Source organism: Gossypium raimondii, chromosome 10, assembly GCF_025698545.1.
Source record: "Gossypium raimondii isolate GPD5lz chromosome 10, ASM2569854v1, whole genome shotgun sequence".
Classification (NCBI taxonomy): Eukaryota; Viridiplantae; Streptophyta; class Magnoliopsida; order Malvales; family Malvaceae; genus Gossypium; species Gossypium raimondii.
In genome coordinates this window covers 490,807-504,136 of record NC_068574.1, presented here as the reverse complement: position 1 = coordinate 504,136, position 13,330 = coordinate 490,807, and the positions used below count along the sequence as shown (strand labels likewise).

Below are 13,330 nucleotides of genomic sequence, written 5' to 3'. Positions count from 1 at the left end.
AAATATATGATCATTCAAAGCATTGTCTTATCATCAACTGTAGGTAAATATATGATCATTCAAAGCATAAGAGCAAAATTTGTCAACCTAAGGAACTATTTAAGATAAAACCGATAGTCATTTGGTCAGAAGGTATGTACTCGAGAACTAAGCATTTCTATACTACAAGAACACAAGAAGTTCGAAACAAATTATTTAATGATGCCGGGTCTGTTGGCTTGCACCTTAGATCGGGTCTTATGAACTTTCTTCGGGACTTCAGTTGTTAAAGCATACATCTTTACAGCAAACAATTCCTCAGGAAGTCCCTTCTGGTCCTGTTTTCAAGAATAATAAACAATTAAATATCAGCTAGAACTAAGCCCCATGCAGCAACAATTGTTTATTTTAGAAAAAATTAATGGATTATTCAGTTTAAAAGGCATTATAATTTATCAACTGTTATTAAGTGCTCAATGTGTAAAAAGAAGGAACCTTCATTTTATACAGGTGCAATCCACATTGACGAAATAGGTCCTTGAAGTATAAATCGGATCTTGTGATGCTTCGGTCTTCGTTATCCAAAACAAATCCTGCAAATGAGTAACAATAGCTAAGTGAAATTAACTTATGACATTTTTTCATACAACAATAATTTTTTATTCAAGGGAAGACACAGATGAATACGAAATTAACCAGTAGTTACCAAGAAACCAACTTTATGAAAATTTTACAGCAGAAAATCAAAACATAAGAAAGTTTGAGGAATGCATAAAACAAATACTTGAGCATTTCTCAAGAAAGAGGAGGAAGGGAGGGGGGCAATCAAGCATACTAGGAAAAACAAGTAATAAATACAATACCGTTTCTTGCAATGTTCTCTTTCAAGATAAAGAATCCACCAGGTTTAAGGCCTACCTGGAATAAACATATTAATCAGCGTATCAAATTAAATTACAAAAATACAATCTTTCAACTGATATAGTCTTTCCATGCACTTCTACATGTAAGTTTTGTCTCAAGAAGAAGATTGATTCACCTTTGCTCTCTTAAAAAATGAGATAAAGTCATCATCTGTGAGATGACCAATGCACCACTGAATCCAAATAACATTGTACCTTCCAGCTTCAGGAGTGAACTCCTAAAATGATCAAATACAAAAATATACATAAAGAAAATAGAACCGACTATCAAATTTCTCATTTATTGGCAAAAATTAACAGCAAGAAGCAGAAGCATAACAATAAGACGAGCACAGCATCAACTTGCATGAACAATGCACATTATCATAGGTAGTCTAATCATCTAGGTTTCATATTACGCTCTATAATACATGACTGAAGCCTGGTTTATACCCATATTTGAAATGTTAATATTCAACTTTATATGCTTTCCTAGTTTATACCCAAACAGCATTCCTGATTGAGGTGTCTGCTACATGGTTGACATCCATAAATTTGGGATAAGTGAAATGTTGGAAATACATAGATTACATGGACTTAACCATAGTTATGAATATTTCAACGCATCAACAAGCATGTAGCTATGTGTGAATATAGTCTTGAAATACATTACTTGAAGCGGGACACAGTAGAAATTAGTCGCCTTGTGCACGTCAGAGGCAACAAAATGTTCCTGAGACAAATTTTCACGGGCAGAATCCAAGAAATGTGACACTGGCTCAAGAAGATCAACCTGGAATATAGTACAAGGTAAAGGGTCAGGAAGCATAGCTATCATTTCATTTCAAGAAAGAAAAATACAAAATTTTAGCATGTTATACATAGAAGTCCAAAATTTCTTTAAAATACAGCAGAAAACTTCTTTAGATAACCATGAAGCATAAACATATTAACTGCAGCGACTGTAAATGTCAGGGAATACTGAAAATACAGTATTAGAAAGAGAAAAAGGAACTCACCTCATTAAAATATCTTATGAGTAGATTCTTGGTTATCCTCCCTATGCCAGAACCACAATCTGCAGTATTTTATTTATCATAGAAAGTAAGAGCTCAAAATGTCAAATAATTTGTGATTGCCAATTAGAATTAAAATCATCAATAATAAATCAAATATCTAAGAGATCAATACCCCAGAAATATTTTAATTAAGCTTTAGAACACCATTTGCAGGTATTAGTACTGCTCACACGGAGAGACTTAAAACTAAAGGCTAGTAGCTAAGCTTTAGAATACCCTACTGCTTACTTTCAGAAATAATCTCTCCTAAGCATTCCCCGCGCATGATTGTAGTCAACTGCCCTGGTATAGACCAACAACTCACAAAAATTCATGCCATCTCCCTCTTTAGGCAATTGTATATCCACAAACTCAATGTCGAAGAATCAATCTCATTGTGATAATAAACCGTTTGAAGACCATAACAAACTTCTTTTCCTTTAGAGGGTAAAAGTTCCAAAAAGTTAGCAAGACAAAGCTGCTTTATTGTGAAAATAAATTTTTCAACCGCAACAAAGAAATTTAATTTCCTCCAATCAGCCTCAAAATTGGATCGTTTGTGCCTTGCCCCTACTCTCCACGTAAGTATACAAACATAAGAGATAGAGGGAACTCTCAGCAAGCTTCTTGCCAAATCTAAAAGGAAAAAACAATGCTTAAATATGTATTTTAAGCAAAATAGCATGTCACAAAGCTTCTTCAAGTTACTAAACCTAATTCTCAGTCAAAATAAAGCATTCCAGATAAAATGAAAATTCACAAGGCTAGCCATGTTTCTTGCACTAAACTAAGGCTCTTTTACGTATTTTCTTCTCCTTTACTCCTTTTAAGGGGAAGCAATATGGGGCATAAGTTTCATGGTTGTGTTCTCAACTCTCAAGTCATCTTGGTTTCTGGTTTCAGCCACTATTGGCAGATATTGAACACAACATTTCATCCAACATGCACCATCCCCATCCATGTTTTCCCATTAATTCATAGTATAAGGTCTTCCACCTATGGCTAAATTCTATGACATAAAGAATCTCATTAGCAACTTTGCACTTGCACAATTAATGGCACATAATAAAAGAGTAAAGTTCATAAATGCAAGCAGAGAAAGAAAGAGAAGTGTACCAAGGGCAACAAGGTGCTGATTTCTTCCACCATCACCAAATCTTTCATGCAAAAGGGAATTGAGAAAAGCTTCACTACCTTTAATATCAGCATCATTTACTTGCCCAAATCCACCCAATACTCCATCCACAGACGCCTCCACACCCTTCTCTTACAACAACAAAACAAAACCAAGTATTCAATCAGCTTGGTAGAGCCATCATAGAAAAAACATTAAAGACCCAAAGTTAAAAATTCGACTTACTTCCCAATAAGCAACGCCTTCACGGTACCATTGAATCTTCTTAGGATCATCACCTTCATCTCCGATTTGTTCCCTCCACATCTCTTGTGCGTTTTTGAATTCTCTGCCGTCGGAGTCGGAGCCAGCTGCCTCCATTGCGGTTAACCTCGCCTTGGTAATGGTCCTCTTCACACTGTTGCGTAGGTATGGTGGTGGCGATTGTGTTATTATGGGATACTGTTGGGAAACAGCTTTGGGTATGGGCCGAATCCACATAGCGTTTGTAGTTTTAGATAAAAGGATCTTTTTCTGAGTGAGTTTACGGTACTAGGAGGGCTATGGGCAATGATGAACCGGACCCGTCAGTTGAATCTCGATTTTTTATTATTTATTATTTTTTTAATAATTATTTTATTGGATCAGTTAAACCAGTTGAATTAGAGGTTGAACGAAGAAGAATTTGCTTCGAAGAAAAATGAATCAAAAACCATAACAAAATGATACTTCAAGTACCAAATTGGGTTAAAAAAAATTAGCTACTAAGGCTAAATTGTGAAGTAAGCCTTTAATTTATAATAACGTGTTAGCAACTTGGATACACATGTTAAAAAATAGCCCTCTAAAATTTTATTAACATTGTCTTTTTTTTACACTCAAATTTACATGTTTTAAATTTGCTCCACATCAGATTTGAACCGATATCTAACATCTACATTGACGAAATAATTGAATTGGTATAATACATGTACTTTAAATAATAGACTAGTGTCATGGGGTTAGACCTTTCGTCTGGTATTCCGTATGGCCTTAGGCGGTTTATTTGTTCAAATACACCTAAGAAAGCTCGAAAGAATAGAATAGTCACAAAAAAAGCAACATTCGAAAATTGTTTGAGTAAATACTCTCAATTACTATTTACTACTAAAGAATGGGATATAACCGATACACATAAATGAGAGGGAGGCTCTTTATTTGTAGTTGAAGTCCCCCCAAATCTAGTGGTACAACTAGTTTTACATCGAATTGAAGTGGATCAATTGAGCTCCATTTATTAGATTGATCTCCATAGAACGTTCTTTGTACAATAGTCACGAACTTTAAATCGCGACTCGTAACACTAGAACACTTCAAAATTCACAAACCAATTTAAAATTGGACCAATGAAACTAGATTGGTTGGATTTAAGGTAGGGCCATCTACGAGCCCAAAGACGCATTCCTTGTCTAAGAGAAGTATAATTTCAAAAGTACGATATACTAAAATAAACGGTAAACTAGCCCAAAATTTCAACCTCCTCATCGGCCTTCAATATACGTGACAAATTTGCATGAGACTAGGAGACGAATAAATTAACCCTTGCAAGATTGATTCAATCCCTTCGTATCTTGAGGTATCGAGCATAAGAATAATCCCTTCATATATATTATTAAAGTATATGTTGATCTATTTATTGAATGAATATTGGACCATTTAAATCATAATCATAGGATAAGAAAAATGTTATTGCTTCACATGGCAAGATGAGGATGGTGGTGGGCTGGATTGGGAACACAATCAAATATTAACTTATGTGTTGAATAGTCATAATAAGAAAATTGGTTTAATTCCAATTTTAGTCCTTTATTATGTTGAAACTTGTGATTTAATCATTAAGTCCAAATTGTTAACAAGGTTTTTTTTTTTTTACTGGTACTCAATCACATGGTCAAGGTCATTGTTTTTACATACTATCGAATGCTTATGATTGATTTTTTTTTAAAAATTCATATCATCGCTCTAACATCAACGACTAACGTCATTATCAATTTAAATCTACTCGTTATAAATACAGAAAACATAATCATGTTAATTTAAAATATAAGAATTAAAACTGAAAATATTATTATTATTATTATTATTATTATTAAACAACTAGGGTTTTTGCAATTTGTTTTGAGAGGAAGGGAAGTATCAAAGGGCCACCAACAAAATCTGAGTCAATCGTCAATCAATCAATCGATAAAATTGATCTTAAATTGGTACTTAAATTATTATTTATATTTCATTTTATTTTTATTGTATTTTTTTAAGTAAAATGAGATAACTAAAATCTAATTGAAAGGAGAGCCATTTGGGTGTATTTTATAAATAAAAAAAATAAAGATTATTTTACAATTTAATGGTAGCATCATAATCATGTGGAGAATTTATTACACTAAGATTTCTGAGCTTAATTTATTACAATAAATAAATCCAAATTATTCTCTTTTCCTTATCATTGGTCCTCCATAGCTTCCAGCTTCATCTTTCGAGGACAACCAACTTCTTTTTTATATTTATTAAATTCATAATTAAACAATTTCGTGTTTGAATGAGTCCAACAACTAGGCTAATGCAGAGCCAAAAAAACAAAACAGGTTGACTATTAGACATAGAGAGAGAGAGAAATAATGTGTTGGCACAGTAGATTCTGAAAATGTCTCTTCAAACATAAGAGGGTGCGGTGATTCCTTGAATCATTATTGCCGCTTTGAAAGAAAAAAATTACTTCAAAAAAAACATAAATCTTGTGTCAATTTTGGACAGAATATGTGAAAATGTATCCAGTTGAGCGCGCTCAAGAAAAGCTCATCCAACTAGACACGCTTTCCCATTCTCTCTACAAAATCGACCTATTCTCTTAAATCTTAGAAAAAATAACTTATTCGATCAATTAAAAAAAATCGCCATATGTTACTTATTTAGCCTACATTCTTGTAGTGGTTTTTTTTTTTTTTTTCATTTGTGGACAATTGAGGATCTGACAGAAGAGTCATACACATTATGATAATTTTGGATGTTAATTGATTGAAGTTACAGTCAAGAGTCTCCTTTCATATTCATGATTAAAGTTGGTGGTTTGTTTTGGTAAATTTTATTTTAAACTGGTTTAGATTTAATTTTCGAAAACTAAATAATTCTCTTTTATTAATTTTATCATAAATTAATTTATAATTTGATCAATTATAAGGGCTAGAAATATAATTTTTCATTTTGAGTAACTAAGCTTTTACCCACCCTTATTGTATTCACCCTTTCCTATACACGACTTTTTAGGTTATTATTGTATACGAGATTTTAACTTGATTCACTTGCACTCTTTATTCAACCAATGAAATATAGTGACCAATATAAAATATATAGTCTATTCTTTAAGCAAAAATTAAACCATTGGTGGAATTAGCATTTTCTTTCAAAAATTGCTATCAATACATCGATACATTAATACCATATCTAAAAACAAATCATTATAAATTCATAACGTGGAGTGTGCCTCACATTTATCAGATAATTTGTATGCACTTATCGAAGGCAGATGCAATCAGCCACAAAGAGGGGCAACGTCGCGACGATTTCTCCAATTAAGCAACCGCGTTTTGACAGCTCAACAAGACTCCTTTTTATAGTCAAACTTTGATCACTCTAGGGATATTTTAGTATGATTAGAACTTTAATTTTAGCCTATTTAAAGGGGTGATGGTATCCCTGTTTTGACAGACCAATTAAGATGTGACAAAATATAGTCGCAGGATAAGTTTTAGAGAGTTTCGTGATAACTATAGAGAGAATTTTGTATTTAGGTTTATTTTCTCCATATTGTACTCTCATTTGTTTATTCATCTAATGAAAAGTTTAAACCTCCTTTGCCCATGGTTTTTTATCCTCTTAATTGAGGGTTTTCTACTTAAATTTTGTGTCATTGATCCTCTTTTTTTATTTATTCGGGTCGGTCCCAACACATAATAAGATGAAAAATATTAATTATTTTATTCAACTAAATTTAAAAAAAGGGTTTATTTTGATTAAAAAAAGTAGGACCTTAGCATATAACTTTAGTGAAGATTGAAATGAAACCCCAAAAATCTCAAGAAATAAAAAGAAACCCTACATTCAGACCAAAACCAAAGTATGTTATCATTTGACCTTCATCTAAACCATTCAATTCTACTGGTACAAAAAAACAGTGAAACCTTAATCATCTTTTTTTTCCCCTTCAAAACCTTAATTATTAGTATGTAATTATTGGGAAAGCTGGCGTCTTTACAAGCTATTATAAACTTGTCTAATTTTTATATATTGACAAAAGGGTCTAGGTTTTTTAGTAGAAATGGTGGAAATTAGAAAGTGGGTTGCAATAACAGTTTTAGTGGGAAATAAAGTGGATTCCTCAATATCACTGACTCATAAAACTTGAGCATTATCACCACCACAAACTAACATACATACATGCATACATATACATCGAGGTGAGTGGGGAGGATGTTCGTCATTATATATAGTATATTTTTTGAAGAATATTTATATATAAAAATAATGCGATTTACATGCTTTAATAATAAAGCAATAATTTGATAATGTTGATGGGAGAGAGGGATGTGTTGTCGACAAAAGTAATGAAATTATATCTACCAATCATATATTATATTATAAATGTATCGAAAATATATGAATGTTTTATATATTTTATTTAATTTATATAAATGAATTTGTTCTTCATATCATGTGATATTTATTATACTTTGAAAATTAGAAAAAAAAAGGAAAAATTTTGGATAAATTAACTTGACTTTATTTATTTATTTTTTATAGGATCAAAATGCAAAAAAATATAAAAAAGGATTAAATTGAAATATTTAAGATGTTTTAACAATTTTACTTGTCTCATTCGTATGGAATAATAAGGTATTTATGGAAGTTTGGTGTATAAGAAGGATCCAAATGGCCGGTCCGCCGACAAATGCGGCAACTTGTCGCCTCTAATTTTTGCTTTCCCCATCACTATCTTCGGCTAAACCCGAACCCGAAAATAATAACACCTTCTACCCCTTTCAAGATTATAATTGAATAAAATGTAATGATATTTTATGCAACAATTAACAAAATGATGGCATAATAAAAGAATTTACGTTAAATTACAAATACAAATACAAATACAAATACAAATCTAAGTGAAAATAATTTTAACAAAGACCCCTAAATTGTGGGATTTAAGCTATAACGAATTTAAAATATAATTTGTGTGAGTTAAATTCGAGAATCAAGATTTCAAAGTATCAACCTTTATTAATATTGCGAAGATTTCATTGGTTCTGACGTTTAATTACATTTTCATCGACGTGATAACATTATCGATAGTACATCAAATTTATAGGGAATAGGTTCTTATTTAAACAATGTTTAAAACTACTCATAGCTCCTCCTCAATCTATAAATAGGAGAATAGCGCTTTAGCACACTCGAGCCCACATGCTCCTATATTGATAATAATGCACATGTCAATCGAATTAATACTCAATCAACAACGGGTTCTGGATTTTAAGATAAAATTTATAAAAATAAAAAAATTAATCATTTAAGTTATATTAATAATATTTTATAGAAATTATAAATAAAAATAATCAAATACAACCACATAAATAAAACCATAAAATTGTCATTTTCTTTTATTATATTTTAATCTCAAACAAAAAAAAATTGGGTATTATTATTTGTTTTTTATTCTCTTCATATCTTCTTTTTAACTTGCTTCCGTGTAAAAAAAAAAAAGTAGCTTTGTTTATGAAAAGTCAGCGACTCTCTCTCTCTCTCTCCTCCCCCCCCCGGCCCCAAACAGGAACAAAAAACCATTGTTTCTTTGATTTCTTGCTTCATAATAACCAAAACCCATCACTGTTTTCACTTCAAAAATAAAAAATATTGAGACAAATTTGCATGTTTTCTACGTATTTGAGCTTATTTTGGTGCAAATTGAAGCATAGAGAAGAGCTAAAAATGGTGGAATATTGAGTTTCTTTGCATAGCGTGAGCATGTTCTTTGGGTTAGAAATGGAGAACTATCAAGGTGATTTAAACGATATAGTTCGAGCTTCAGCAGAACCAGCTCATTTTTCCGATATGGTTCCTCAACTTTCAAGCTGGCAACAAGAATTCCCTTCTTCCGATCCGTTGAGTTTTTCATCGTCGGCCATGGAAGATGATTATAGTACGAACACTTTCGGTGACCCTTTTTCCGCCATTAGAGACCCGCTTCTTCTTCTTCAAGAGCTCAACGTTGTGGGAACTGGTTCGAGTTCAACTTACTTTAATAACAGCCCTAATTCAACTAACGATCATCATCACATGGGTGGTTTCGACGATATGACGAGCCCTTGCAACATTTTTTCTCGGATTCAGATCTCTCATAGCTCTAATCCACTACCACCGTGTGATCCGCCGCGGATGGCTGCTGCTTCCACTGGTCTTGGTGGACATAAGGCGCCTGCTGTGTTCCCAAGCGACATGGTTAATGCAAAAAGTTGCTTGATTGATAACACCGCCGCCGCCGCCTCAGTCCCAGTGCAGATCTCATCTCCGCGGAATCTGGGTATCAAGAGAAGGTTAGGGTAATAATATTTAATCCCCTAATTAACTAAATATAAACCACTTGTTTTTATACTTTACTTCACTTCTTTTCTCTCATTAATTAACACCCATGATGCATGAATTTGGGGTTTCTTTCATAAACTCGTATAGAGGATTAGGGTTTATATGCTTATTAATCAGAAATTAACATATATATAGCTGACAGGCTTTGAATCAAACCAGAAAAGGTATGTGTATATATATATGTGTACGTATGTATATCTGTATTGGGTGTGGCAATAACATCGGAAAACTTAGTTTTCATGTATAGCAATGATACATGTCTTCAGATAAATATAATGTAGAATCGATCGGTTTCTACTTCTTTTAAGGGAAATATATCCATAATATATATCTTATAACCCTGCCCCAAACCATACAGCTCAAATAAACAGACAATAATCTTGCTCTTCGAAGAGATAGTTAACTAGGAACCATGTTGCTTCATTTGTCTTGTTGTTTAACAATTTACATTTTGTTGGTCCAACATGATTATATACATATATATGCAGAAAGAGCCAGGGAAAGAAGGTGGTATGTATTCCAGCACCAGCAGCTGCAAATAGCCGGTCTAGTGGAGAAGTAGTTCCCTCCGATCTGTGGGCATGGAGAAAATACGGCCAGAAACCTATCAAAGGTTCTCCTTATCCCAGGTAATACCTACTAGAATTCAAGTGTAAGTATCGAGTACGAGTATATTTTCAATATGAACAAAGGGTTTTTGAAGGGACATAGGATATGACCTATGTTTAAAGATAGGTTGAATCCGTTGTATTTCAAGCAAAATGAAGAGCAGAGCAGTGTAGTATTGCAATATTTTAAACATTCACTGATTCTAGGTGAAAATATAAGGGAGGCTTTTTTATTATGTGTTAAATTGTATTTTTTATTTTGTCATTTCTACTTAAAAATTATTAAATTAATCCTTATACATTAGATTAAAGAGCAGATTGGTCATTTTTGTTAAAATTTTCATTGCTTTCTACCTATTAAAAACTGTCATGGCAACAAAATAATCAAATAGTGACATGTAACATGTCACGTGTAACTTATGCTAACGTACATGAACTAGTTTTTAACAATATAGAAATGAATAGAATTTTCAACAGAATGACCAATTTACTCTTTGATCTAGCGTACAAGAACTAACTTGCCCAACTTTTGAATAGAGTGAGCAAAATGCAATTTGACTCTCAGTACAAGGGCCATCATTATATTTTGACCCCAAAACTACTTTATTTGGAAACCTAAATCTTTGAGCAAACATGCATACTATAAGAAATCATGTTTTGTTCAATGATAAAACATATTACACTCAAAACTCGAGTTTATTAAGAATAATAGCTACAAATTTAAAAAAAAATCATAAATAGTAAAAACATATGCTTAATATATTTTGTCAATAATGCTCTAAGTTAATCTTTTAGCTTGTCATCTAGTACTACATTTAGACTTATATTTTATGTTTATATGCATTTGGAATCAACTTACAACATGAGTGTGCACAAGATGCAATTCATTCAAGTAATCTTCTGTATGTACTACTCTCAGGGGATACTACAGGTGCAGTAGTTCCAAAGGCTGCTCGGCGAGGAAACAAGTCGAACGAAGCCGAACCGATCCGAACATGCTGGTTATAACCTACACATCCGAACACAATCATCCATGGCCAACCCAAAGAAACGCCCTTGCTGGTTCAACAAGGTCTCAACCATCAAAACCCAATGCTAATAACACCGGTTCCAAGATGGGTTCACCGAGTGATTCTGAGCCCCAAAAGACAACCAAAGAGACCATTAAAGAAGAGACAGAAATGGACGACATGGCAAAGCAACAGCTTGACATAGACGAAGCAACAACGGTAGAAACACAGCAACAACAACATGATCAAGATTTCTTTGCTGATTTAGATGAAATATTGTTTGATCAACAAAAAGAAAACAAACCCATGGATCCATTTACTTTATTTGATTACAACAATGCTTCTTTTTGAAAAGAGAAGCCATTGATATGAAGATTTGAAGAGTGGGGTAATCTGTAAATAAACAAAACCTTATATAAAACCATGTTTATGGTATGTTGTTATTTACCAGAATAGTGTCAGAAAAAGATTAAAGGAGTGCCATTGGATTGGGAAGCAAGAGAAATTGAGTTTCCCACATTCATTCCTTTTGGAATATATATTGATGGATGGGACACAAAGCTGAGGAACAGAAGATTACAACAGTGTTAAAAACAAGTACGTCCATCAGACATGACTCGGTGATAACTCGGTGATAAAAAAAGAAAAAGAAAAGAGAAAGTGATTTATTGAGATGGGACTTGCCCTTTGCCGGTCCTTTCTAATGAACAAATTATTTAACCTTTCATCTTTTTTTCCTCCATGTGAGTCACTGTTCTTCAATACCCAGAGTTTTTTTCCTTTTTTTTTTCTTTTGAATTTGCTTGGATGCGAAGAAATTAAATAAATAAATAAGAAATCAATAGAAAAGAAAAAGAAAAGCTTGACGTTTCTTCTCAACCCTTTTTTCCTCTCTAGGGATGTGCAAAGGAGATAGTTTGAAGCTTTGGGATCCTTCAACTTGTGTCTAATTTTTCTCTCTTTTAGCTTAATGTGATATTTTTATTTGACAAAAATTATATTTTTGATATCAGAATATAACAATGTTAGCTCTTTGATGTTTAATTCAAGTTTTAGAGTTAATTTGATGAAAATTCATAATTCTAAAGCAAAAATTAAACCATATCTATCGAGTTATACACAAAGCTTTTATTGTTGTTCAAATATATACATGAAATTTTAATTATGATTCAATCGTATACATTTAAATAAATAAATACATCAGTTTATTTTTATATTTAGTAAATATAATTATACGTGTATATAAATATACAAACACAAAATGATGTTATATTGATTATTATGTTAATAATTTTAAAAATTAGATCAAATCAAAATTTCATATATAAAATTACATCAATCAAAATATATATAAATTAAAATTAAATTAAAATTCACGTATAACTTTAAAATTTATCCAACATTTTTATATTAATACACTAAATAACCAAACTACACCACTTTAATATTATTGACATGATATAAAATTATTTCAAATCCAATTCAAACCCCAATTTCCACTCTCTCCCATTCATTTTTTTCTTATTGGATTTACAAGATAAAATATTGAAATGTTGGGATCATATCTGTTTTTTTAACATAATGTCTAGAACTATTCATAGCTCCTCTTCAACCAAAAAATAGGAGGATAATGCGCTTCAACGCACTCAAACTTACATCTTCCTGCATTTATAACAATGCCTATGTCAATCGAGCTAAAACTCAATATTTTTTTAATATTTTATAGGGATGGAAATGTTGGGACTTTATGAATAGGAGAACCTTTTAGCCAATTAATTAAATATACAAGTATTTGTGAAATGTGGGTTTTTTTAAAACCCGTGTATTGACCTGATAGTCAGGGTGTTCACTATCCCAAATATAATCTGAATTCGAGTCGCGCTAATTATAATCCTGATGGGACTTTATATTTTTTATAATTAAAAAAATCCAATAGTGAAATGTGATTTTCAAATCTATCATTTTTAGTGAAAGTTTTGATATCTTTTCA

At 32.0% G+C, this 13,330-nt stretch overlaps 2 protein-coding genes across 3 annotated transcripts; one reads left to right on the top strand and one right to left on the bottom strand.

Annotated features, from left to right (window-relative positions):
* Positions 1–7: 7 nt before the first annotated feature.
* Positions 8–3,553, bottom strand: LOC105777102 (alpha N-terminal protein methyltransferase 1). The gene is made up of 8 exons (XM_012600167.2): positions 3,300–3,553; positions 3,056–3,200; positions 1,901–1,959; positions 1,555–1,674; positions 1,019–1,120; positions 843–897; positions 475–572; positions 8–317 (listed from the first exon to the last, which is right to left on the bottom strand). The coding sequence occupies exons 1-8, from the start codon at positions 3,432–3,434 to the stop codon at positions 192–194; spliced, it is 840 nt and encodes a 279-aa protein (XP_012455621.2). The 5' UTR covers positions 3,435–3,553; the 3' UTR covers positions 8–191.
* Positions 3,554–8,887: 5,334 nt separating this feature from the next.
* LOC105776512 (probable WRKY transcription factor 14) lies at positions 8,888–11,807 on the top strand. Of its 2 annotated transcripts, none has more exons than XM_012599192.2 (3): positions 8,888–9,673; positions 10,211–10,351; positions 11,250–11,807. In XM_012599192.2, the coding sequence occupies exons 1-3, from the start codon at positions 9,105–9,107 to the stop codon at positions 11,689–11,691; spliced, it is 1,152 nt and encodes a 383-aa protein (XP_012454646.1). In that variant the 5' UTR covers positions 8,888–9,104; the 3' UTR covers positions 11,692–11,807. The 2 variants fall into 2 exon arrangements, with proteins under 2 accessions (XP_012454646.1, XP_012454645.1); XM_012599191.2 differs by having other exon boundaries at positions 8,888–9,679.
* The last annotated feature ends 1,523 nt before the right edge of the window (positions 11,808–13,330 follow it).